Raw genomic sequence first — 24,559 nt, forward strand, 5'->3', positions numbered from 1 at the left:
AGAGAGAAATTTAGAAGTACACACCTATACACACCAATCAAACCGATTTTTCACAACTAGACAATTGAAAAACTGACCTTAAATGGCTCATTCATGATCTAGAAAGCAGTAATGAATAACTTATTAACCATTAATGATGCCATTTGTTACAGCTGATAAAGCCTTCATGAAGTGTGCCTTATTAGAAAGTGCTTTCCTTCTGTAAAAGTGTAATTTTGAAACCACGCGTTGAAAAAAAAATACATGTAGGGTTTTGTACAGGGGTTTCCAATTATGTTGCCACCTGATCTCCTCAAACTACAAACTCCAGGGCCAGCGTTCAGTGACCACAGACGTTGATTCTTTTGGGTGAGACGGCACTTCAAAGCCCCTGGCACTGGCTGACCACGCCATTACAGCACAAACCTCTTTATACAACTGATAGTGAGACAAAGGAGGCTAAGGCGTACTTTCTGAGGGCGATATGAGCAAACAGTTAATGACGTTTACTTAAGATTGCCGGGGCTCACCACCAAAGGAGTCTGTCTTGGAAAGAGAAAGAGCCAGCAGAAAAAGAGAAATAAGGGAAAGAACAAAAGGAAGGCCATTCAACGCTTTAGTCATTTGGTCCACATTGTTGTTTGTCTGTTTGTTGGGTGTGACGGAGGAGTGGAGGAATGCTGTTTTGAAGAGAATAATTTGCTCGGGCCTTGAATGACAAATACACGTATACAACTTCTACCTGCTCACAAAAGGCCTGTGAAAAGAAATGTCAGGAATCATGAATAAATAAGAGATAATTTAAGTAGAATTCCATTTTTCTCAAACAGTGTCGCTCATCAGGGAATTCAAATAAGTTGATTTGAAAACAAAGAGAGCTTCCTCATCTAGATCATGTTGAGTGGATCATGGTGATTGTGTTCAGAGAATTCTGCGCTATGATAAGAACAAACACACAGAGAAAAGCCCTGGGCTGCAGGTGAGAAACACTGCCAGCTTAAAGAGGCAGGAGACAGTATATGCTGATTTATAATGACAGCTAAATGCCAGAGATTTTATTTTGTTTTTTGTCTTGTTTCTGAAGTATTGGCATTTCAACATTGCCAGATGGGTTAATTCACCCAAACAAGTGAACAAGGAAAGAGATAAGGCAATGACAAAAACACATTTTACTTTTTCCCGGAGGTCTTTGGTAATGGTGGAATACATATTTAGCTGTTTTACTTTAGCCAAAGTAGCCATAGCCCAATGCAAATGTGGTCATTCAATTCAATACACACATTAACAGACATTAATCTGTAACAATGCAATGTATTCTATATGGTCATATGGTTTTCTTTTAAAATCTTAACCTGCAGACTAACTATCTATTGCCATCAAATAAATGCAACAGAGTAAAAAAAAAGTAGAAGTGCAAAGTAGAATCAAATGGAATATATAAACCTGCAATAATGCAGCAAAACTTGTTGCAAGTTCCATAGCTTGTTCAGCAGATACGGATCAACATTAGAATTCATTTAGAGTTGTATGCAACCTGCGAACATACGTTAGTCCAATATTGACTCTCCTTTTAGCTCTATTTTTGGTCTCCACCAATTTCCTAATGGAAATACCTGTGTCTTTAGCTCTAAAAGCTCCAATATGTTCACCAGCTATACTGTAGTCTCAAACTTTGTCTGTGTGCAGTTTGTGCAGTAGCGGACATAACTTCTTGCAGCTGTGCTCTGCAGCGACCATTTAATAAGATCGTTGCTACCAGCAGTTGGCCTACCTTTCTCTTTATCCACTGTCAACATAATAAATATTGGGTATAGCAGCTTTTAGTTGATAGTTGAGATATTCATAGTTGACATATCTGCTGCAAAATAACTTCAATTTCACTTTCCGCAAATAGTTTTCTGGAAAATCAGGACAAACGTGTATTTTTAATTACATTTTTCAATGCCTTGAACATCACATCATGTGTTGTTTTGGAGTAGCCTATATAGGCCTACGTAGAACAATTGCACTTTAGCCACAAAAGCTCAGGCACGGTTTGTATATTTAATGGGTGGGGCTGTGTATGTAAACCAAAGCTTTCTCACACCTTAAAATACAAAAGTTTACCTTCTAAATCTCCTTCCTCCCCAACAAACAGAGAGCCAGACAGCTGTCTCCGTCACACAGATACGATTGCAGCCGCCGCACTGTAAAAGGCTCCCTTAACAACTGCAGCTGATTCCATCCCAGAACGTGTAATTTTCTCATTTAGCTCTCAAGCGTTCGGCCCGACACCAATTAGCACGGGCCCTGACCTCGGCTGTCTGCACCAGGAGACATGGCGGCGAGCGATGCTCCGCGTGGCGCGCACCTCAATCAGCCGCTTGCACCCTCTTTTCTAGTTTGCAGCCATCAAATCATCGCCATATACATAATTCATACACACCTCAGATTTAGAGGTTTATTATAACCCCTCTCTAACTCTGAGGGTATGATTATATCTTCAACTTTATAAAAACAGAAGGGCGGGCTGTCTGTTCCACCTACATATCATCTTTCAAGGACCATTGTTTTATATGGTCACATGATAGTTGTTTTATCAGGCAATATTAGGACGAAGAAAAGCTTTATTTCACAATCAATGATCAAAACATTACGATAAAGCTATAAAGCATTGAACACTAGCAATTTATTAAATGCAAGTAAAAGTTGTCTTTAATGTGTGTTTGTGTGTGTGTGTGTGTGTGTGTGTGTGTGTGTGTGCAGAAATGCACACTTATTTTTCTTTTTTTGCGTCGCCATGTTTTGCAATACCAGATCTCACCATAGGGGGGTGGGGTCTTTCCAAAGTGCCAGTGCTGTCACCCATGCCCTCTTAATATGAGAGATCCATGAATGTCAATGAGGTGGGTGTAAAGGGTGTTGGTGCTATCTTAAAGGCCTACTTCACCGGTTGGAATATGAAGGTGTATTGAACTCGGAGATCCTATTTAGTATAAATGTGCAAAAAAATTGAAATCGGATCATTTTAGCCTGAGAAAAGGCAGAAAGAGTGTTTTATGGTCTCACTAACCCTACAGTTTCCTTACTGTGATATCACAGTAAGGGTTATGATTAACAGGACAGCTGGGCTAAGGGAAGACTGAGGGAAGAAAAACCTAATTCATTATATTATAATAGTTATTTTATAATGATAGAACGCTGGTTCCGTATGGGTGAAGTATTCCTTTAATGTAATGGTAAGATAAGATGAACATTTAATGACTGGGGGAATGGGAGGCAAAATCAGTGTGTTCTTATTCAGGTCTGTGATGGATTACAATAGCAGTATTAGAAAAAAAAGGATAGTATAATTTCTTTTGTACGTCCTCTAAAGATTACGGGTTTCTTAGTGAAACTCCATTAAGAACGATACATTCTTCTAACAAAATCTATAATCTGCACCTTGAGCTACATTAGAAGAACTTAGGTTGTTTTGTCATTAACCTCCTGTGCTCTCCTTGTTGTGGAAAATCGCACTTAGTGGCCTCACATTATATCTGATTAGTTTCCTGATGCACTTATTTTGATATAATTTGATGATGTTTGCACTCGTGTTTACAGGGTCTGTGATGTATACATGTGTGTGACATGAGTGTTTACATATGTATATGTATGCATGCGCATGCAAGTGTGTGTGTGTGAGTCCATTTGCACGTGTGCGTGCATGCACATGTGTGAGTGTGCGGCATGCACATGTCTCTCCTCCTTGATGTCGTCTGTGCACCCCACCAGGCAGCTCTTGGCCTCCTCCTTTCATTGCTAAGAAACCATCCATTCTGTGTGAGTAATCAGAGCTGTGCCTCCAGGAGCCCAGCCAAGCCTCTCATCCTTGGGCTGCTCAAGAGCTGCTTTAATTAACCATCATACCACAGATGGGATCAATTTTTTCCCCCACCCCCTCTTTCTCTATGCCTCTCTCTCTCTCTCTTCTATCTCTGCTGCTTCTTTCCTGCACCCTTCTCTCCCAAACACAAGCCCCATAATTGCACTGGAACAGTGCCAGCCGCCAGTCAGGCCCCAGACTGCAGGCCTCTCCTCTTCCTCTGTTCTGCTCCTCAGCCCCTGGCCTCACCTGCTCAATACCTTATTAGTGTCAGGATCTGTAGAGAGCCATTGCGGATTAACTAAAGAGATGTGAGATTGATTTCTGCCCCTGCAGATAGAATTGAAGTTTTCTTCTTGTGAGTGTGTGTGTGTGTGTGTGTGTGTGTGTGTGTGTGTGCGTGTGTGCGTGTGTGTGCGAGCACGTGCGTGCGTATGTGTGTGTGTGTGTCAACAAGACACAGAGACCAGGAAAGAAAAGTAGAAAATATGTTTCAGAAAGAGATTTTTTTGGTCTACCTGGCAGGAAAAGACTGGATGCATGTGCACATGCATGTTGCATGTGTTTGTACATTACTATTCTCTAGTATGTATGAGGGGTTTTGCAATGAGGGTTTGCTCATCTGCTATCGGAAGACCCACTTGAGCATCTGCCTCTCTCGCAAAAAAATAATTCCCCCCCCTGCTTTACCTTCATTCGTTTTCACGTGGCGCCATGAAGGCACTAGACAGAGCCATATCCCTGTTTCACTGTATTCTAGATAAAGCTTCTCTCTCTGCGGCAGTAATAGTCACGAGAAATGACCTGTTCTGGGAAATATGTCCACTAAAATAGAGCCCTATTGATTATTCATGGGCTGGGCATGGCTATATGTGTGTCAACGAGGGTCTTAGAGGCAACCAATTGAGCGAGAGATTAACATCTATTTCAGAGATAGGTGAATTTGTGGTGAAGGAGAGGTGTCGGTGTGCCGGGGTGAGGGATGTGTGTGTGTGTGTGTGTGTGTGTGTGTGTGTGTGTGTGTGTGTGTGTGTGTGTGTGTGTGTGTGTGTGTGTGTGTGTGTGTGTGTGTGTGTGTGTTGGGGGAGTTGCAGGCGGTTGGGGCTGGAGTAGGGTGGAGGGTTGTCTCCTCAGGATTGTGCTGTAATCACAGGCCTCCGTCTGCATGGCACATCTCAAGAGTGGTGTCAGCTGGGCTCTCTTCTGTTTGCTAATAGCAGGGGGTCAGGCCTCTCTCACAAAGAGGTGCGTTTGATCCCCAGGTATGGAACACGGAGGGAGAGAGGTGAAACTCCTGAATACTAACAGGCAAAGCTACACAGCGGCTTATCTTTCATCTGGTGTGTGTTTTTTAAGTGTGTGCACGTGTTTGACATCCTAATGGTATTTGTGTTTCTGTAAGAGTAAACAGTTGGCTAAGTGGGTTTAAAACTTTAAAAAATGTACTGTGGATTCATTTGTCTCAAGGTCTACAAAACTATGAGACTATGAGGAAATCTTAAATATGCATGAAACAGTCACATTTTTTCTCTGATGATCATAAATGACCTTTAACAGCAAACGAGACCATCAACGATTCACGGCAGGCAGACCGGAACATCCCGTTTCCCGAACGGTACTTCACCATCGTCATATTACCATTAATAATCTCACATAGTCACATATAAATACATGACCTCATCACAATGCTTCCTGCAGTCTCTCTTTCACTCGCTTCCTTAACAAACGCATGGCGCCTGTGTCTTAAAACAAAGGGGGCACTAGATTCAACAAAGATGGAAACTTCCTCGTAGCCACTTTAATAAGAATGCGGGAGATAAAACAGAGACCACTCTAACCAGCCTTGAGCAGCCAAAGAAACTTTTTGAACAAATACGCCCTGTTCTTGTTGTGTGATGGCAGGTGCATTGCCTTTGTGTGTTACAGCTGCTGATTTGTAGTGAGGTGTTTGTGCGTTCCTATAACAGCCATTGTGGTGGCGGTTGTGTAGCAGTTCATGGGTCCCAGGGCCCAGCTGCCAGAGTGAGGCAGAAGAGTCAGGCATCATTGTGGTGTGATTTCCTCCTCTCCTTGCAGATGGAGTGTTTTTGTCAGAGCGAGGGCCACTGTGATTGCCTCTTCGCCAACGGTGTCAGCCCGGGATAATACTGCTGCCGTCCCCCCAGGAACAAAACAGGATCAGCGCAATCCATTTTCTTTTTCTCTGCCAAAATGGAATAATTTCAAAGAGACAATCCCTGGTAGTATCCAAAGCCCAGGGAAAAAAATCAAAAGACAACCATTATGGCAAAAAATCGTGAAAGAGGTGTTCCACCTTTCCCCTTGGCTCTGCCAAATACTATGCCCCGGCTCTAACTAACAAGCACAGCCACAGATAGACAATGAAAGTGGATTGGAGAGCAAAGCTAGCAATCTCACAAAACAGAGCACTAAAGCGATACATGAAGGATACATGCACACTGACTACAGATGAAGAATCAGCCAAGTGTAGCCCACCAGTATGGCCCCCTCGTACAAGACGTCATACTCAGACCTTTACATTCAAAATATGGTGGCTCTATGAGTCCATACATCCACAGCAATTTAAGTTCTATGGCAACCTGCCCTTTACGATCCTAATGACACTTCAGCAAAGTGTGGTGGCTGAGAGAGGGCGGGAGTCGGGAGGCTTTCCCTCAGAACGAGCTGAGAGCATCTTATTGGGAAAAGGGGATAAGAGTGTTGTTGTGATGCCTGACTCCATATTCTTGGGTCATAGATATTCAAGAACAGCGCCCCCCTTTCCATTCTCTCTTTCTGTCGCCATAAGGACACAGAGTCCTATAGTCAGCCACCTGTAAGTAAAAATCCTTGCAGCAATGGCGGTGTGATGGGGCTTGAACTTTGTGGCATGATTGGTAAAGACTCTTCTTAAGGTGCCTTCTTCTACACATAAACGTTTAACCGGAATGATCAATAGCGACTTATCTATACTTACCTGTAGCTTCTTTTATGTCTTCAAGAGAAGTCACTCTTCATATATACTTCTCAAGAACTCGGCACAATGTTCAAAGCTCTGCTATGCACAGGTGCTTGAAGGACAATATCGGAGTAGTTGTTCATTATCGTACAGTGTGAATGAATGAAGAGTGATTGAGTGCAGTACTCCACCCCACCTATATAAAAGACGGAAGCATTGCAATGTGAGGGCCAGAGCGAGAGAGGGGGAAGGGGTGAGAGAGCTCTAGAGGCCTAAATGAGGTGAAGGGAAGTGGAAGTGTCCAGTAGGGGGTCTGCTACTGTGGGAAGAGAGAGGGAAAAGGGGGGAGGGGGTCTGGGCCAATGTGTGAGGGTTTGGGGCTAAGTGTCTCATCAGCATCCAGCTCAGGTGCTGCCAGAGCCCACGCACTAACTATGCCCTGACTTGATTGTAATTGCCTGAATTCAACTCCCGCTGCTCCCTCCTGGCAATATCACAGGCACATTTAACTCCAGAGAGCCCGGGGCCGTGCAGCAGGGCCACAGAGAGCAGCTGACTGCCTCTTGTTGAAGCCTGTGGGCTGCAGGGGGATCCTCTCTTAGGCAGTCTGCTTTGGGGGGAGGGTCACAGGTGCATTTGTGCCCCCCCCCCCCCCGTCCTCTGGATGTTTTTGAACATGAAACAAGTGCGACTGCATCGGGTGTCCACCGACAGTGATGGCATGAGCATGGCAGAGGTATTTGTTGTTTTAATGTAGAATTAAAGGTGGAGTCAGCAATTCTGGAGAACTCTTGTTGTCAAAAATATTTGTGGTCAAATATGGGCATGTTGCTTGCTACGATAGGCCCCCTTAGTATACTTACTCGTTTAGAGAGCCTTGGCTGTGCATAAATACTGGATCATTTGGAAATATTTACTGATTTTGACAAAGTGATATGGTCGACAAGCTTTCTCCGGAATCGATTAATCCACCTTTTTATAAAGGGTGAACAACAAACAATTTTCCTGTGTGCAAGCTTTGTGCTTACACAACCAATTTCCCTGCAAAGATTATTCATGAAAAATGCAACTTCTTTTTATATTTCGCTGGTGTATCCGTGGGCTTACCAAGCTATGAAAAGCATAAATTATTTAACACCATCTTTAAACTCTCCACACAAAAACATAAAGCAAACCACTTCCGTCAGCCTGTGTTTATCATGTCCAATTCAAAGCCAAAGTATGCACTTGATTGCTTCGCATCACCACCTACAGTACTTTTATGTTACACAGTTGTAAAAATCATTATCCTGCCGTAGTTATGCTAATGTTTTGGAGAGTGAAAATTGCTCAAATCTGCTTTCAAATGAAGAGAAAAAGCCCTCCAGACACCAGAAATAAAAGATCGTCATCAACAACTTTACAGTAAGTAGGTTTGGGTTTTCTTCTAACAATGCATAATCTGGCAAATCTATCTCTGTACTTATCGAACATTCAAGCTGCATACGTTCGGGTTGCTTTGTGTGTGACATTTCTAACTGAAAAGGACAAGAACATAGCCTACTTCCAACTCAAGCCCATGTTCAAATACAAGATAGAAAATTACCAGCAGAAATAGATTTTCCATCGCTAAAATGCAATTTATGTTTCCCAATCTGCCAGTTTTGGAAGGCTGCAGCAGGGTTAACTTAAAAAAGTTAGCCTGTGGCGCTCCTCATCCTGTGATAATAGGGCTGTCTGTAATGAAGAACAGGCCTGTTGCCAACAGGTGGTCTCTTTAAAAGGACCAGAGCCACAGCACTCAGGATGGGGAAAAACTGCCATTGCAAAATGTGTCAGAATCTAATGTTCTACAGAGTGAAAAGCCTGTTTTCTGTCCTTTGTTCCCGGCTAGAGATTTAGCCTTGTTCCTCATTGTTCGGGGCACAAACGAGCAACAGTCTTTTTTGACACGGAGCCACAGATGAATAAAGACTGGAGCTGACTAGTCACAGGAAAGGGCTTTCTTTCTGGAGGGCTTTGGAGGCCATTAAGAAGAGTTTGTGAGATATGAATGGATATGAATCCTCTCCTGCGACCCCACCAAAAAATACAACCGGACCCATAGAAGACGAGGAACAGCCTCTATGTCTTTTTGCCAAGGTTCCCAAGGACATAACAAGAAAATCAGGGCCGAGGGAGGACTGACTGACAGGCAGGAATTACATAGAGTCAATGAGGAAGTGGTTCTTTGTTCATTTGAAAAGGGTTACACTATGCCCACCCAACCTTAGCGCACTAACCACTGACACTAATGTTGACATTTTGACTTTATATTCTTGACATAAGCTGTAGGAAGTAAAGCCACGGTTAATTGCAAAGATTAAAAAACGGCATGTGACATAAACTTTACTTTTCGGTTAAATTCACTGTAGGAAAACTGCACGCATAATGTGCTAAGGTAATATACAACTGACAGGATAAAGATAATGAGATATTTAGTGAGACACTTCATGTAGACGCTAGTCAGTGTGCCGGGCTCAATGGGCAGATGATGGGTGGATCCCAGCAAACGCAGCCCCACAAAATACAAGCTTTTGTCCAACCCTATAATCCATTTGTTACACTCGGGCCAATTTGTCCTTATTAACCCTCATAAGGGGGACTGTGTCTGAGACAAAAGCCCCAGGGGGAACAATGAGCACCCCACCCAACCCCCCCTTCCACATCCATCCACGTCCCTGCAGCTCAAGTGCTCCCCTTCCAAGCGCATTGTGGCCCCTCGTTGCCCCAGAAGGTTCCAGTCTATGAGCAAGAGACGGACAGAGTACGAACAAGCGAGGTATACACCTGAAAGCCAGGGTTGAAAAAAGAAAAAAAAAAAAACATTTCCGTATTGAGAATGAAATAACTTCCAAAAAAAATACACAATGCAACATCTTCTATTGTATTCAGGTCACTCCATCAATCAACTCTGAAACAAATCTTGACGGGACATACAATAAGCAACTGCAAAGGAAAGGAAAGGGTGATTTTCAGCAATTAACAAAGACGTAAGAACGTTGCTTTTTTTGCTGTTTCTGTCAGTCCCACCTGTTGCAAAATACATTTTAAAATCTTGTCTTATTGTTCCATGAGTAGAAGCATTAAATGAGTTACATTTTGTAGTATTGTAAACTTCAATCCTGTCACCCTTAGAGACTCTGCTTTCGTTTTATAGTCAACCATGAATTGGTCAAGGTACCTGCTTATAAGGACATTTTTATTATTCGAAACAGAATGTAAGAGGTTTAAGTTTTTAAAAAAGGTGGATGTCATTGAGAAAGTTGTTACATTCCTCTTTTAAACTTGTCTCAAAAAGAAAGCCTTGGTTAGCAAGTACATCTATTCAGGCACCCTACCTCTGTACAATTCTGTGGTATATTACCTGTGTTTTTATTTCCATTAAATGTTAATTCACATCTCCACTCCTCTACATTTTAGAGAAATGCATTACATTATACTCCACTAGTATAAATATGCCAATTATACAAGGTTTATAACCAAGGCTTATTTGAAATCCCAGTCCCTATAAGGTTCTTTAAAATACACATTATTCCAGTTCAGTGTGTAAGATAACACATACATTGAAATTAAAACATCTGATAAAATTATGAAATACATTAGATCGTTAAAGATTAAACCTGGGGTTTCTTACATGGCTTGAGACAAAAAAAAAAAAATGGCATTTACATTTGGCCTCCTGTCACATTTTAGATGTCTAGGTGTTGTTAGCATTTCCATTAAAACGACTTTTCATTTGAATAACTTTCTGAAGCTGAAAGGGTTAGCAATAACAATACAATACAATACATCATAATAAAAAAGGAAAAACTAAGTCCAAACATTTTTAATAGAAATTTGTGCCACATCATTTTGTTTTTCATCTCTTTTCTACCCCCTTGATCATCTCTTGTCCCCCTTAGATTTATCCTGTGACCCTTTGGAGGGGATCCGACCCCTAGGTTGCCAAACTCTGGACTAAAATACCAAAATGTCAATCAATCATAGTTCAATTATAGTTCAAACTACCTCCATCTTCCCAAGCTAAAACAGTTGTACTATACTTTTACATTGTATTGGTGCTTTTTCTTCTTCTACCACTGTAAACAGATACCTTAATAACCGCAAAGCTCGAACAATCCCTGACTGCAGTTACAATCTAATAGTTAAACCCGTAACAGGAAAATAAAATGATCATTACTGCTTCCGCCTCTCGCTCAGTTAAAGCTTGAAGCTTAAAAGCCTTTTTATAAACATGTCACAGTGTCAAACACAGCAGCGTCCCATTTAATGCTGGTTTGTTGGGTCTCCAATATGTTTTCCAAACAGAGATGCAGTAATCAGGTCATTTGTTATAATGACAACCATTAGTGGTGATCATCGTCACACAGCAGTCAGGCAGATAAATCAGGTGCTCTCTCTCTCTCTCTCTCTCAGAGGCATCTCAATTACACACGCACACACACAGACATGAACGCACACACACTTTTTCAGCTTTAAACATAAAGGGGGAAATTTTAAACTATCCATGATAAATTAATTCAATATTATATTGTGTTTAAGGTGCATTATCTATTATAGCTTGAAGAATTCCTTGATCATCAATTATCATATAACCAGTAACAACTGATCATTTTGCAATCATTTAAGTTAAATGACTGAATACAACCTTTGAAATGTAAAAATGTTACTGTTTGATAGTTTATCGACTACTGGGTTTGGGTTTTTGACTGTTTTCATATTTATATAAATGAAAGTAATCATTTGTAGAAGTTTTTGTTAATATTTTTCTTTTTACCAATAATGGAATGACCGATTATTGCAAATTACAGTTAATGGCCGTCATATTAATCTCATGATAAATTACGAGTCGCAGGTTTCATAAAAGAGACAGTAGCTTTATTTACAGAGCAATTATATCTCAGTTTATTACAAAACCATTTAGAGGAATACAGTTTTTCTCTCTGTAATGACCATGGAATGAAGCTCATATTGAATGTTAGTGGGTTTATTTTATCGCATATAGTGAGAATGTTGCTTATGAAGAGGTAAGGTGTACAGATGACTGTTTGTGTGTATATGTTACATTGGACACTCTGACCCGTATCCTGGTCCAAATTCATTCACCCTCTTCAGCAGTGCCGCTTTCACCGCAATGATCTTCTCATCCAGCTCTGTCAGACTGCAGGCCTGAAGGACAAAAAATAAATACATAAATAATAAGATACAATTGATCAAACAAGGTTAACTTCCCCTTACAAAGTGCTGTGAACGAAAAAAAATAGTTACCTGAGCAGGGGATGTCTTTGCTCGCTTGTGCAGATGACTCTTCAAAAACAACACAAAATTAGTTTTTAGTGAGTAAAATGTCTTATTTCCCCTTCAAGAAATCAAGAATTTACTCAGACACATACACAATACATTGAGAGGACATTTAAAATACATTTTTTGGTTTGTGTTTTTACTTTAGCTTCCTTGGCTGTTCAGTGTTAGAATGTTGTTCCTGAAATGGTGGGCCAACTGTATACAGCTCTTCAGCAACCACCCAACTACAGTACTTTCAAAAATTGCCATAGAGAGAGAGAGATAGAGATAACGAGAGAGAGAAAAAGTGGTACTCTGAATATAAAAAGACCCCATCAGTTTATTCAAAGACACTCCACATCTCTTGCTCTGCTCAAACAAACACGCAGTGAGTCAAAGGCAGATGGAGAGCAGCGTACTCATAGAAGCAGCATGCTGTGCAGAGAAATACCAGTGTGAAAGAGACATGCAGCATCTTTAGCACAATAAAGTGAACAGACGGCGGACCGACTCGTATTTCCCATGTCTGGGAAGCAGTCTGTCCGGCTCTAAATTACTTACTGACAGATTTTGAGTCTCTTGTTTTTTTTTGTTTTTTTTAAACACGGTGCAGTGAAAAATAGTCGTTTCTCGAGTGAGCTGTCTGCAGTGACCTTAAATTTAAAGTAAATCTAACCAAACACATTGCTTCTTAGACTCAATGTGTCACTCGAGGAGAGACATAGAAAAAGAGAAATCCCAAGGGAAACTCCATTAGGCCCACCCACAAACTCACCTAGTATAAAAAAATAAAATTGGGCTCATATAAACATTGAAGCAATGTTAAATACTTCCAGGTCCATGTTGTATTTGTTGTTCGTACATGCGCACAAGCATATAGATGCCGCACTGCCCGCACACACACCAATAGGAGCAAATTTATTGAGCAAAGCATGTGTGCCATTATTTAAATTTAAGAGGTCCAGAAATATCCAGGGTTCAGCTCTAAGTAGCAAAGGAAGAGTTCACCTATGACTTGTGGCAACTTGATTATATATAATCTGTGCAAATTAAGTAATTCTTATAATTAGCGCACTAGTACAAAAAATATAAATGTTGAAATTACAACCATTACCATACGACCTGTGTATGAACCCTGACTGAACATTGATGAATAATTAAATACCTTTAAAGCCATAGGACTCACCGTAGACTGAAAGTACTCTGGAGAGAGTCCCTCTAATTCCAGGATACGATCCTCCAGCTTTTTTAGTCTCTGGTAGACATTCAACGGAACTGGGCCGACTAAGGAATAAAAACACTTGTTGAACAGTTCGAATACTGATGAAAAAAGAAGACCAATTCAACAAATGTAGGGTGGAGATTTTGAGTATTGCATGTGAGAAGAGAACTAAAACATGGATTAGTTACAAATGAATAATGTCACACTGTTTGTTACGTTAAAATATATTTATATTGTATATCAGGTTAAAAAAAAAATCAGGTGTTTGTTTACATTTCCAATAGCGTATTCCTATACATCCTTAATAAAATATTACTTAAACAGGCATGTATAACTGTTCAAAGTGAGACCCGATGATATTAGTAGCAGACAGTACAAGGTTTGTGTCTCCTTGTCTGACCTGTGGGGAGTTTCAGGTGAGTCTCGATGTTGTGAAGTCGTTCTTCTATGGCTGCGTTTCCACAGTCTCTTGTCATCAGCCCCCTCTGCTGCTCCCCAGCCTCTACTTGGCTTCCCCCACTGCGGGTCTGGGGCCCGTAAGTGTTTACCACCCGCGTAACTAACCAGCCAAGCAACATAACACATAAACAGAGGCTCAACATTAACCAGAGACAATGTAACAAAATGGTTTAGAAGAGGTTTAGGCCATGTAAAAAAGCATGCGGATGCAAAACCATTGATGTTTGTTATTTAAATTATTTTACCAAATATTTTTATGAATGGATTTTAAGCATTATCGATCAATGACTTTCAAATGTAAATGTTCTTACCTTTCACGTGGCTTTTAAAACCTGGATATGGAGTGAAAACTGCATCTGTTCTGGCACAGCTGTCTTCTACGGAGGAGGATTTTTGAATAAAAAATATATTTAGAATCACATGTTAAAGTAATGTTTTATATATATATACACACACACACACACGCACACACACGTATATATCATTTTGGTTACAACCATGTCTGTCCTGATTCCTGTAACAGGTGTCTCAGACAGGCTTTAAATTCAAAAAAGGCCTTCTGTCTGGTGTTTTTCTGGACAAAGCTGGTTGTGTTTTTGAGGCCGAGTGTGTTAGCTACTTCAGCCCCACTCTTGGAGCAGTTCAGCCTGACCTCTCGCCTGTGGAAATCAGCTCTCTCCCAAACATTGCCAATCTGTGTGCAGGCTCCCTCTCCACCCTGCCCCCAACCTCTCTCCCATTCTCACCCTGATTGCAGTCGATCACGTTGCAAAACTCGCGCACATTGTTTTCATTGATCTCCATCTGCTTGCGTTCCATAAATGCAGATATTCTCCGTTCAATCTGGGGGTTTAAAATGGAGAGACACAACACGGATAATAAGATATGATGGATTGATGCGCTATTGATAGGTGTCAAGATGGTAATGAGGTTTTTCTTTTGCCTACTTAAAATCTTATGATCTGGGGCAAACCGGGGGAAGCATCTCACATTACATGGAATGAGAAATGTAGTAGGACATAATTCCAGGTAGCCAAAGAATTTGAATTGCTTGCCATCATCACTACACATGATGGAATATGAATACTGTTTGCTTGGCTACCAAAATAAATGCACAACAGAATGGGGCCTCTCGTCCTTCATCCACATGCAATCTCAGAGTAATGAGCATCCACTTCATAATCCATCAAGGACCTGGCCCTCTCTCAAAGCCCTCCAGCAATGTGGTCTGTTCTACCCGACCACGGCACTAAAGAAACCCTTATTCTGTGCTGAACTCGGCTTATCAGATCCCCATCAAGCATTCGCTTCACCGCTGCACATCATGTCACATCCTCGGGAGCAATTACTAATGATTATTCATTTGCTTGACAGAGAGTAAAGAGGGCTCGAAAAATGTCACTGCCAGAACAGCTGAGGGATCTGCTGACTGAGACCCACCTCTGACTTCCTGGCTCTGATCTGAATCATGATGTCATCAGCCTCCATCTTGCCTTCTGCTTCCTCCGAGCCGCTTGGAAGGTGCTCAGAGGGCGCAGCCGTTTGCTCCCTGAGCGATGACGAGGTCACAGCATCCTCTGATGTGTCGTCGATTGCAGACGATGTATCAGCATCCACAAGTGTCTTTAAGGTTTCTGAAACAACCTATAAAAAAAACATAGGGGCAACTTGCATATTACATCAAAATATACTTTTATTTATTTGTATTAAAGACTACTAACTAACTAACTAACTAACTAACAAGATGTGTAATGTAATGTATAATATGTTTATAAATAGCTATTTGCCATCTCAAATGTGTAAGTCATCAAGTCAAACTTATTTCAACAAACATTTTTAGTCTTAATATTATTTTTTCTCAATTTCAAATGCAATTTAACCAATGTCAAATTGTCAAACTTAGCCGTCTTTCAGTGCATAGCCACTTTACCTGCAATTTAGTGATATGCTCCTGCAAACAGCTGTAAACTTGAACATCTGGAGATGATGGAAGATCCACAGCATCGATGTTGACTTCTATTCTGAGAGCTGCATCACTGAGTTTGAGCTACAATTAAAAAACACAGACAACATGAAGTCACACTGGACATTAGTGTAAAGCCAATATTTAGTTTAACAATAGCACGGTCAGAGCATAATTTATAAATGTACCTTGTTGATTAGATGATGGCCTGAAAAAAAATCTGCAACCAATTTGATTTATCAATTAATCAATTGGGATTACTCAAAGGAGGGGGGGGGGGGTTAATAAATTGTAAGATTTGTACTGCTTTTCTGTCATTGTAAATTACATTTATTTAATTTGGCAAAACACACAATTTGAAAACATCATGTTCAACAAAATAATTTATCATAACACTCATAAAAACACATGTGCAAAGCCACTATGTGAATGTAACTGATACAAAGCTAAAGCTCTTCTTGTGCATGATAGCAGAGAAGATGCAAGAAGTTGCATACATTTACACAGAATATAAATCATGGACCTATTATGAGAATAGGGATCCAGTGTAAATAAACAAATGATACAGTATTTCCTTATTGCTGCCTTAAAATAAAAACTTCAGGTAATGCCAGACGGTCATTCGATGTGAACAAAAAGTTTGGCATTCATAAAGTTCCTTGGGAAAGCTAGATAAATAGGTCTGTACAGGGAAACACTCAAAGTTAAACTGCGAGCTTTATTTTGAAATGTATTAAACCAAGTGGCTAGTTTAGCGATACCTTTAGGCTACATGAACACAACGAGCTGGGAAACACTAGAAACAATTAATTTAGCAGGAACCCACGCACGATTCCTTTATTGAAACATTGCTTTTCGCACACACCGCCCGCATGTTGAGTAATACATTTTAAAGTGACAGGCAGCAAAGCAGTGCAGCAACTGATGCTACACCGGGATGCTAAAAACATTAGCATGTAGCTTTCTAACAATACGGACTAAAAATGAAGCGTAACTCGGGGCTCAAACAACGTTCACAAAACAAACCTCTTTTCCGAAGCCTGCAAACAGCTTCAGTATCACACGCACGCAGTCATTGTAGCTGGACATTTTACTGGATTCATTAGGAGGAGCATGATTTCCACTCAGCTTCATTGTCTCCGCCATTGCAGTCCAAAGCCCTGTGCGATGATGCCTGCTGATTGGTTAAGGCTTCTCAAACGCATGCGCGTACTCACAAACCGTACCATGGCCTACTTTAGATCTAATTCTTAATTAATTGTATTCCACTTTATTTGGTCCTATAAGGCAAAGGTACTATTTGTACTCTTGTATCAGCTGCTGTTTACAAAAGTCCACTATATCGACTTGAAGGAGCAAGTGAGTTAAAATATTATATATTTAAGTACAGAAATATTTACACGTTTAATGTTGTTCTTAATCCTGTGCTCGAATTTACAAGGGAAAGCTGGAAAATGGTACATTGTCATGTTAAAAATAACCCATCACTGACACTTGAAGCATCAATATGGTTCAATTCAAGGATTAGAATAGCCAAAAAGCCATTTTGCTGGTACCAGTGGGCCAAAGTGGGAATTTTACATTTGGGGGACTTATACGACAAGGGCCATATGGTAACATTTGAACATTTGAAACAACATTACAATCTGACAAATACTGACTTCTGGAAATATCTCCAGTTACGTCACTGTCTCCTGTCAACCATGAGCTCTGGACCTGACCCTAACACTGAAATACAACGTATGCTTCATCATGCCAGCCAAAAAAAAGGTGGTGCCTCACTATTTTACAATTACATTAGAGATTCCAATGCACCAAAATTAAATAGTCTCAAATTAGTATGGGAGAAAGATATAAGAGAAAATATAGAACAACAACATTGGAAGGAAGCCATATCTAGCTGGCACACAACTGCTCGAGAAATCAAAACACAATACACAAATTATAAAATCCTCCATCGAGCATACTGGACCCCAAGCAAGATGGCCAGACTCAAGTTAAGAAATGATGATAAATGTTGGCGTTGCCAAAATGAGACTGGAACAATGGTGCATATGTTGTACGAGTGTGTTATGGTAAGGAACCTGTGGAGTAAAATAGAATACCTTTTAAATGTTTTGTTTAATGTCACCCTAACTAAAAACCCAGCACTCTGTCTTCTGGGAATAATACCAAGTGATCAACAGTTGCACGGCAAAAAAAAATCATGGTGCCGACTGGCCATTTTAACAGGATGTAGAATTATCCTGAGGAATTGGAAATCAGTCACCCCTTCATCCTTCGGTGACTGGATTGAACTAATGACAGACATGGCAAACTGTGAAAGGATCACATTCAGACTCACTGGACAACATAATTCCTTCCTAACTACATGGACCCCATTCCTGGATTACATTAACAATAGACAGTGACCTAGCATATTCCACAGAAAAGAAAAGAGAAGGGGAAAATAAATAAATAATTAAATAAATGAATAGAATAAAAATGGGTAAATAAATAGATAATAATAATTTAAAAAAAAAATAATAATGATAAATAAATTCAAGTGGATAAAACCTAGTCATAACTTAAGTGTACATTACTTACATTACTTACGTAATTTTTCTTTTACTTATTTTCTTTTTATTTGAGTTTTTTATTTTTATTTGTTTTTATTTTTTTATTTTTTTTTTGTATATTGCTAATTGTGTTCATTGTTTAAAGAGGAGAGGAAGGGGAGGGGGGTGGAGGGGAAAGGGGAAAAAAAAGTGTTGCAGGAAATGACATGCACACATTGGGTAACATGGGGTTGAGTCGATGATTCCGAGAAAGTTTGTTTTCTAGATGTTTTTTTCTTTTTCGGTTGGGATCAGAGAATGTCTTCTTATGACCCAATACCTGTCCATGAGGTGTGTGTACTAAGGGGTTTACTTTAGTCTGCAGAGCCTTGACCGTGCACTGACATTTGATTTATTATAATCTTTTTTTTTAACATATCTTTTGCTTCTTCTACGGAAACAACTACGGTGTGAATCTGTATAATACATTGGGAAGATCTGTATGTATGTGGACATGTGTGGATGTATGTATGTGTGTATATGTATGTATAGGTATATATATATATGTATGTGTATTTGTATAGGTGTATATGCATGTAGGTATGTGTAGATATATACCGATTGTATGCAACGATTCCCCCTTTGGAGGATATAAATTGCCTGTGACAATAAAAATATATAATATAAAAAAATTAAAAAAAAGTACAGAAATATTAACTAAAGCATAAAATATTAAATGACCCCTAATGCATGACTTCTATTAGGCTTAATAATTGTATTACTACTGGTATTAATGCATTAAAATGTAAGCAGTGTTTCATTATTCCAGCTGATTATGTTGATACTATTTCTAACAACTTTATATCTACTGTTGGGTAGTTTAATTGATTATATTTTAAAAACTGATCATACATTTTGGCCGAAAATTTTCACTCTGCAAAGTAACTAGTGCCATAACTAGGAACAATTTACCAGCAGCAGATTAAATATGTGAAATATCTCTGACAATCTTTAAAAGTAGGTTAAACAACCTATTATTCTTGATGGCCATCTTTTGAGTTTTTCTTCCTTATTTCCTTTGTTTTTTTTCCATCTATTTTAATTTTTATTTCCTGAATTGCCAGACTTTGTTTGTATGCCAATATTTTATTTTAGTCATGCTTTAATATCATTTAAATGCACCCTGGTAGTGAATAAAGGAACTATACATTTGGTTTGAAATAGGTTGGATTTTTATAGGTAATGTTGAAACTATAAGGAGAGGCTTCGTAGAATACAATGTCACTTTATTTTCATTAAAAGTTAAAACATCTTTGTGTTGCTGGTGCACAAATTCCAAATACACAATACATCAGTAACTGGTGAAAAACTTTAATGCTATCCGACCAAAATGATCTTCTGGATAATATGGTATAAATACACATGTGTATTAACTGCATTATAAGTCTAAAATACAGCTTAAATAATATTATATTGTTGCTCAGATTTGATTTTGATATTATTAGGATCTCTATTAGCTGATGCAGAAACATCAGCTACTCTTCCTGGGGTCCACACAAAACATATACAAGAAAGAAAAACATATAAAATATATACTAAGAAGAACAATCACAAAAACATATAACAAATCAGGATTTTTTATTCCAATTTTTTTCTGCAGTCAAATAAGAAACAATTGGACATGGCTTCCTGCAGGTTTGGACCAAGTCAAATGTGAGATTTGTAGCTACATCTAACTGTATTCTCCATCACTTTTCAAACAGGATAAAGAATGGTCACTCAATTATAGGAGCATTGTCCCTCAGACCGCGGCGGACTGTTCAGCAGGGCACTGGGATGGGAACCTGGCGACAATGGCGTATTTTTCGGAGTTGAGTGACTGTGGGAAAATCTCCCTCCTCTATTCAGACATTTTTTCCTTCTTTTCATATAATGAGGAGAGAGACTGATGAAGGCAACAACAGAAAAAGAACAATTACAGGCAATGAGAAAGCACAACCACTCAGAGCTCAATAATGCTCAATACAAGGGTTAATCATTTTAGGAAGGGGTCTGAAGACAAGCCTTTTTTACTCAAATTCATCTCTGGGGGTGATATTTTTTTCCCCAAGGCAGGAAGGGAACTGTAACACTTGACATGGTTTGACATGCTGAGCCAGTGCTGAATGTTCCCACACAGCAAGGAGCTCAGAAATGAAAAAGCTGCTCATTTAATTTGCCTGGCTGCAGACCCAAGAGCTGTGATTTTCTATTCCGCTCTATTTTGGTAGGACTGGTTTATTAAGGAGCTTAGATTATAGAAAAAACAAAAATAATTTTTTTTTTTTTTGTAATATTTAAGTTTTCTTTTCTTTTTTCAATAACCAAATTTGAGTTTTGTAGAAAAACACAATCTAGTAGTCGCAACTTAATGTAGTTGAAGTTGCACAAGACCATGCAGTGCTGGAGTACCAGCACTACACTTTCTTAATATTTAATTACATATTCAAATGAAAGCTATTCAAAAGTAAAAGTACTGATTTAGCACAATGGGCCCTTTCAGTAGGCCTTCTTCCAATGGAATTTCATTATTGATGCATATAGTACATAATGTAAGCAATACGTTGTCAATTATCTGCTCAAAAAGAACTTTGATGGTGCATTTAGTCTACTGTGCATTTTCCAACATTAAACCCCATGAAGAACCACATGAGAAAGAAGACAAATCTAAAATGTGGTTGCTTCGAACAGCATTATATTGTGTTATGGTGTGTTATAAATTTTTTATTTTATTTTCCAATACACTGCTGACAAATGTTAAATTGGAGGGGGATACCCACAGGTTAAAAGTGCTCGTCAGTGGTTCACAAAAACACGGTCTCTGACTGTGGCAGAGAGAGGGATTTTGTCTTGCACAAAAAACAGGCTGGTGGTGGTGGAGGGAAAGGAGTGAAGAGGGATTGTTGCTGCCTCTCGCCATAGTCTCATCAGCCACCTGCAGTATAGTAAAAAGGTTTGCTTCTGAGCCTCGTCTGCTCCACGGTTGGCAGATGATGTTGACAGAGCAAGAGACAGAGTAAAGGGGCAGACGGGAGGGTCAGGAGAAAGAGGGAGCACAATGTGGAGAGGCAAGTGGATGGCTGTGGGAAGGTTTTGTCTCGATTAACTGAGAGGGGAATAATTCAATGTATTCCTTTCCAGTGGGCTTTGGACTATGGGCGCTCCACGGCAGCTGAACATGTAGAAATATTTGCTCTTAAAAACTACCAACCCATGTTTTTGCTTACATTCTCAGAATTATTATGCTAACATGCTAATGTTTACAATGTTATCTGTTCTATGTTACTGTTTACCTTAAACACAAAGTGCAGCTGCAGTTGGTGAGAATCTTATTAGTTTGGCACATAGGCTTTTGTCGAACCTAAAAGAGTATTGGGGAAATATAACATTTAACTCAAAATAATTGTCAATTATGGTCGTAAGATGATAACTAAAGTCATTAGGATGCATCCTCTGGGAACCATGAGTATTTATTTCATATTGTACTGCATCCATCTAGTAGTTATTAGTCAGAGCTAACATTAGCTAATTACCTCCAATCACAAAGTACAGAATAGGCTGTTGGGGATTAGTTTGGTCAAGTATTGAACAAATGAATATTATGACTCATCCTCTGCATGCGTTTACAGAAATAAAAGCCTAATATATCCAATAGTTTTTGAGATATTTCAGTCTGGACCGACCAGACGACATCTATCCATAAAGAGACAAGCAGCCGACACTTACCAAAGCAAGACTGAAATAATGTCCAGTCTGTTTTGCCTTGCATGTTAAAAATAAACTTTTTTTCTACCTCAAGTATGTTCTAAATATGTTTTATGTTTACTTAAAAGTTATTTGAAATTCAAATTAATTATAGAAAAAATATACTTTCTGTGTACTGTTGAAGTGTACTTTAATGAAATACATCTAGTATACTTTCTGCACACATAATTAGTGTACTCACAGTATATTATTTTCAATGTGCTAACAATATACTTAGTATACTAATGATATATCATGAGTGCTACTTTAGACATACTAAAGTACAACTAAGTGTACTTATCTGTACTATTTTGAGACAACATTAAGATGAACTATAATATGCTTAAGTACAACTTTTAAATTTTTATTTATGTTTTGTAAATATATTTAAAATAAAATGGCAATACATAAAGATTAAATTAGAAATACATTTCCAGTATATTCTAAATGTATTAATAGTAATCTGAAAAGTGGATTTTAGTATACTTTAAATCGAACTAAAGAACATTATAAATAAGTACAGTATTAGTAGAGAAAAGTGTACTTAAGTATATTTAAGTTAATCTTAATGGTGTCTCAAAATAGTACAGTCAAGTACACTAAGATGTATTTTAGTATATCTTAAGTAGCAATAATGATATATCATTAGTATACTAAGTATGTTTTAGTACTCGAAAATAACACACTTTGAGTACAATCATTTTGTGCTTATGAAGTACACTAAGTGTGCTTAAATTTAGTATGTTAAAGTATAAATTTTTTTCGCCTGGGTTTGCTGCTCACACAAAGGCAAACCAAGCTCCAGCACACACTTAGTGAGTTAATGTGATGGGGAAAACACCACACTCTTGAGCGATGCAGTCTCAACTGAAAGTTAGCCACAAGGGTAGGTAGGCAGGTTATTGCTTAAAGCCACTTTCTAACTGTGAAGTGCATTAATAACATGGACAAAGCGCTAAGGATCCTCATAAAGTTATTAACTGCCTTTTACTGCCGCACACTGCTGTTCCTGACACATTTCCAATCAGCAAGAGGAAGATGCCCGGCCACCAGCACTTCAGCCCTTCCATGTGCAATTGCTTAATCAGCTTAATACAGGTTCCCTTGCACGTATATGAGCGACTGAAGAGGTCTCTGGCCTGACCTGAGTTCATGGATGGTATTGCATCACAGGTCTGTAAAACCATGCTTTTTTTAAGTCATTGCATATCTAACACATCAAAGGATGGGCAAAAATAGCAAAAACAAAATTGTATTACTGGTGAGATAGGACAAGTTGGAACCAGCATGGACATACTGTATTACCAAATCTCACTAATGGGCACAATTTAGTAGCTTTCTGGAGCCTTTTCCAGCAGTGCAAGTTTGTCCAGTTGTGATGGAATTGTAGAAACTAACATTCCAACTTGCACACTTGCCTTTTAATCCATTTGAACACTCTGAACATGGACATTTTTAATTTCATTTTTACATTACACTAATGGTCAGCTCTCCCCCCATGTAAGGAATGTAAAAGTTACTGGTGATAAGTCAGTCATCCCTACAGCTAGAACAGGAACCATCGGAGCCTAAACGGCTGAAATGGAGTGCAGCGCTTCAGTCACTCGGCAATCTATCCCGAGAGGCTGCGTGTTTATGGTTCCCTTGTTTTCACATCCTCAGATAGGAGTATGGAGACATGGCCGTCTGCCAGATCCAGATAAACTGATCAAACCATGAGATAATTTGTCATGGATAATGACAAAACATTTATGAATGAAAGTAACATTTTGGTTGTATCTGCATCTAGACATAATGTAAATTGTTTATTAGACAATAAGCAGATATTGTAATGTAAGTATTTTCAGTTCTTCTATAAAGACATATTTGAAATTATATCAACTCTATTATATTATATTATCTGGCTATATATAATGGCAACAAGTGTTGGTGGTACACAGATGCTTTTCAGGTGTCAATGTTATTAACTACATCAATTCATACTTAAAAATACCTACTATCTGATTATAACTACATTAATATAGTATCTTATTATGATTATACTCATCAAAAAATAAAAAAATACCATATGCATTTAAATTAATATAGTGAGTGAAAGTAAAATATTTGTATTTAAAATGTTGTTGAAGTATATACAGTACATGCAGTACAATAGGTAAAATGGAAACACAAATGTCAATAAAAGCGCTTAAAAACTGCACATGAATACTTCAGCAAGTTTACTTAGTTATTTTCACCACTGGTATTAAGTATGTATGTGAATCATTTTAAATCCAATGTATTGAATAACATATTTGTTGTTTTTATTTATATATTTATAATCTTACACTCAGTCTACAAAAAATCTGTCTCACAACGGTCTGTAATTCTGTCTCCCAATGGCCTTACAAATACATCTTGCAATGTTACTCCCCCCACCCCTCCTCATTTCATGACACCGTCCCCTCACCCACCCCCACCTCCACCCGACTGCACCTGTCACCTGCGGGCCTCTGCCTACATTCAGGAT

The 24,559-nt window shown here is 39.0% G+C and overlaps 1 protein-coding gene across 1 annotated transcript; it reads right to left on the reverse strand.

The window, feature by feature from the left end:
- Window positions 1-10,967: 10,967 nt before the first annotated feature.
- Window positions 10,968-16,891, reverse strand: mbip (MAP3K12 binding inhibitory protein 1). The gene is made up of 9 exons (XM_080042935.1): window positions 16,757-16,891; window positions 15,698-15,814; window positions 15,208-15,411; window positions 14,514-14,610; window positions 14,079-14,144; window positions 13,709-13,867; window positions 13,273-13,370; window positions 12,072-12,110; window positions 10,968-11,972 (listed from the first exon to the last, which is right to left on the reverse strand). Exons 1-9 carry the CDS (start codon window positions 16,874-16,876, stop codon window positions 11,865-11,867), a joined length of 1,008 nt encoding a protein of 335 aa, XP_079899061.1. The 5' UTR covers window positions 16,877-16,891; the 3' UTR covers window positions 10,968-11,864.
- Between the last annotated feature and the right edge of the window lie 7,668 nt (window positions 16,892-24,559).

This window comes from Ammodytes marinus (assembly GCF_949987685.1).
Source record: "Ammodytes marinus genome assembly, chromosome: 15".
In the NCBI taxonomy this organism is placed as follows: Eukaryota; Metazoa; Chordata; class Actinopteri; order Uranoscopiformes; family Ammodytidae; genus Ammodytes; species Ammodytes marinus.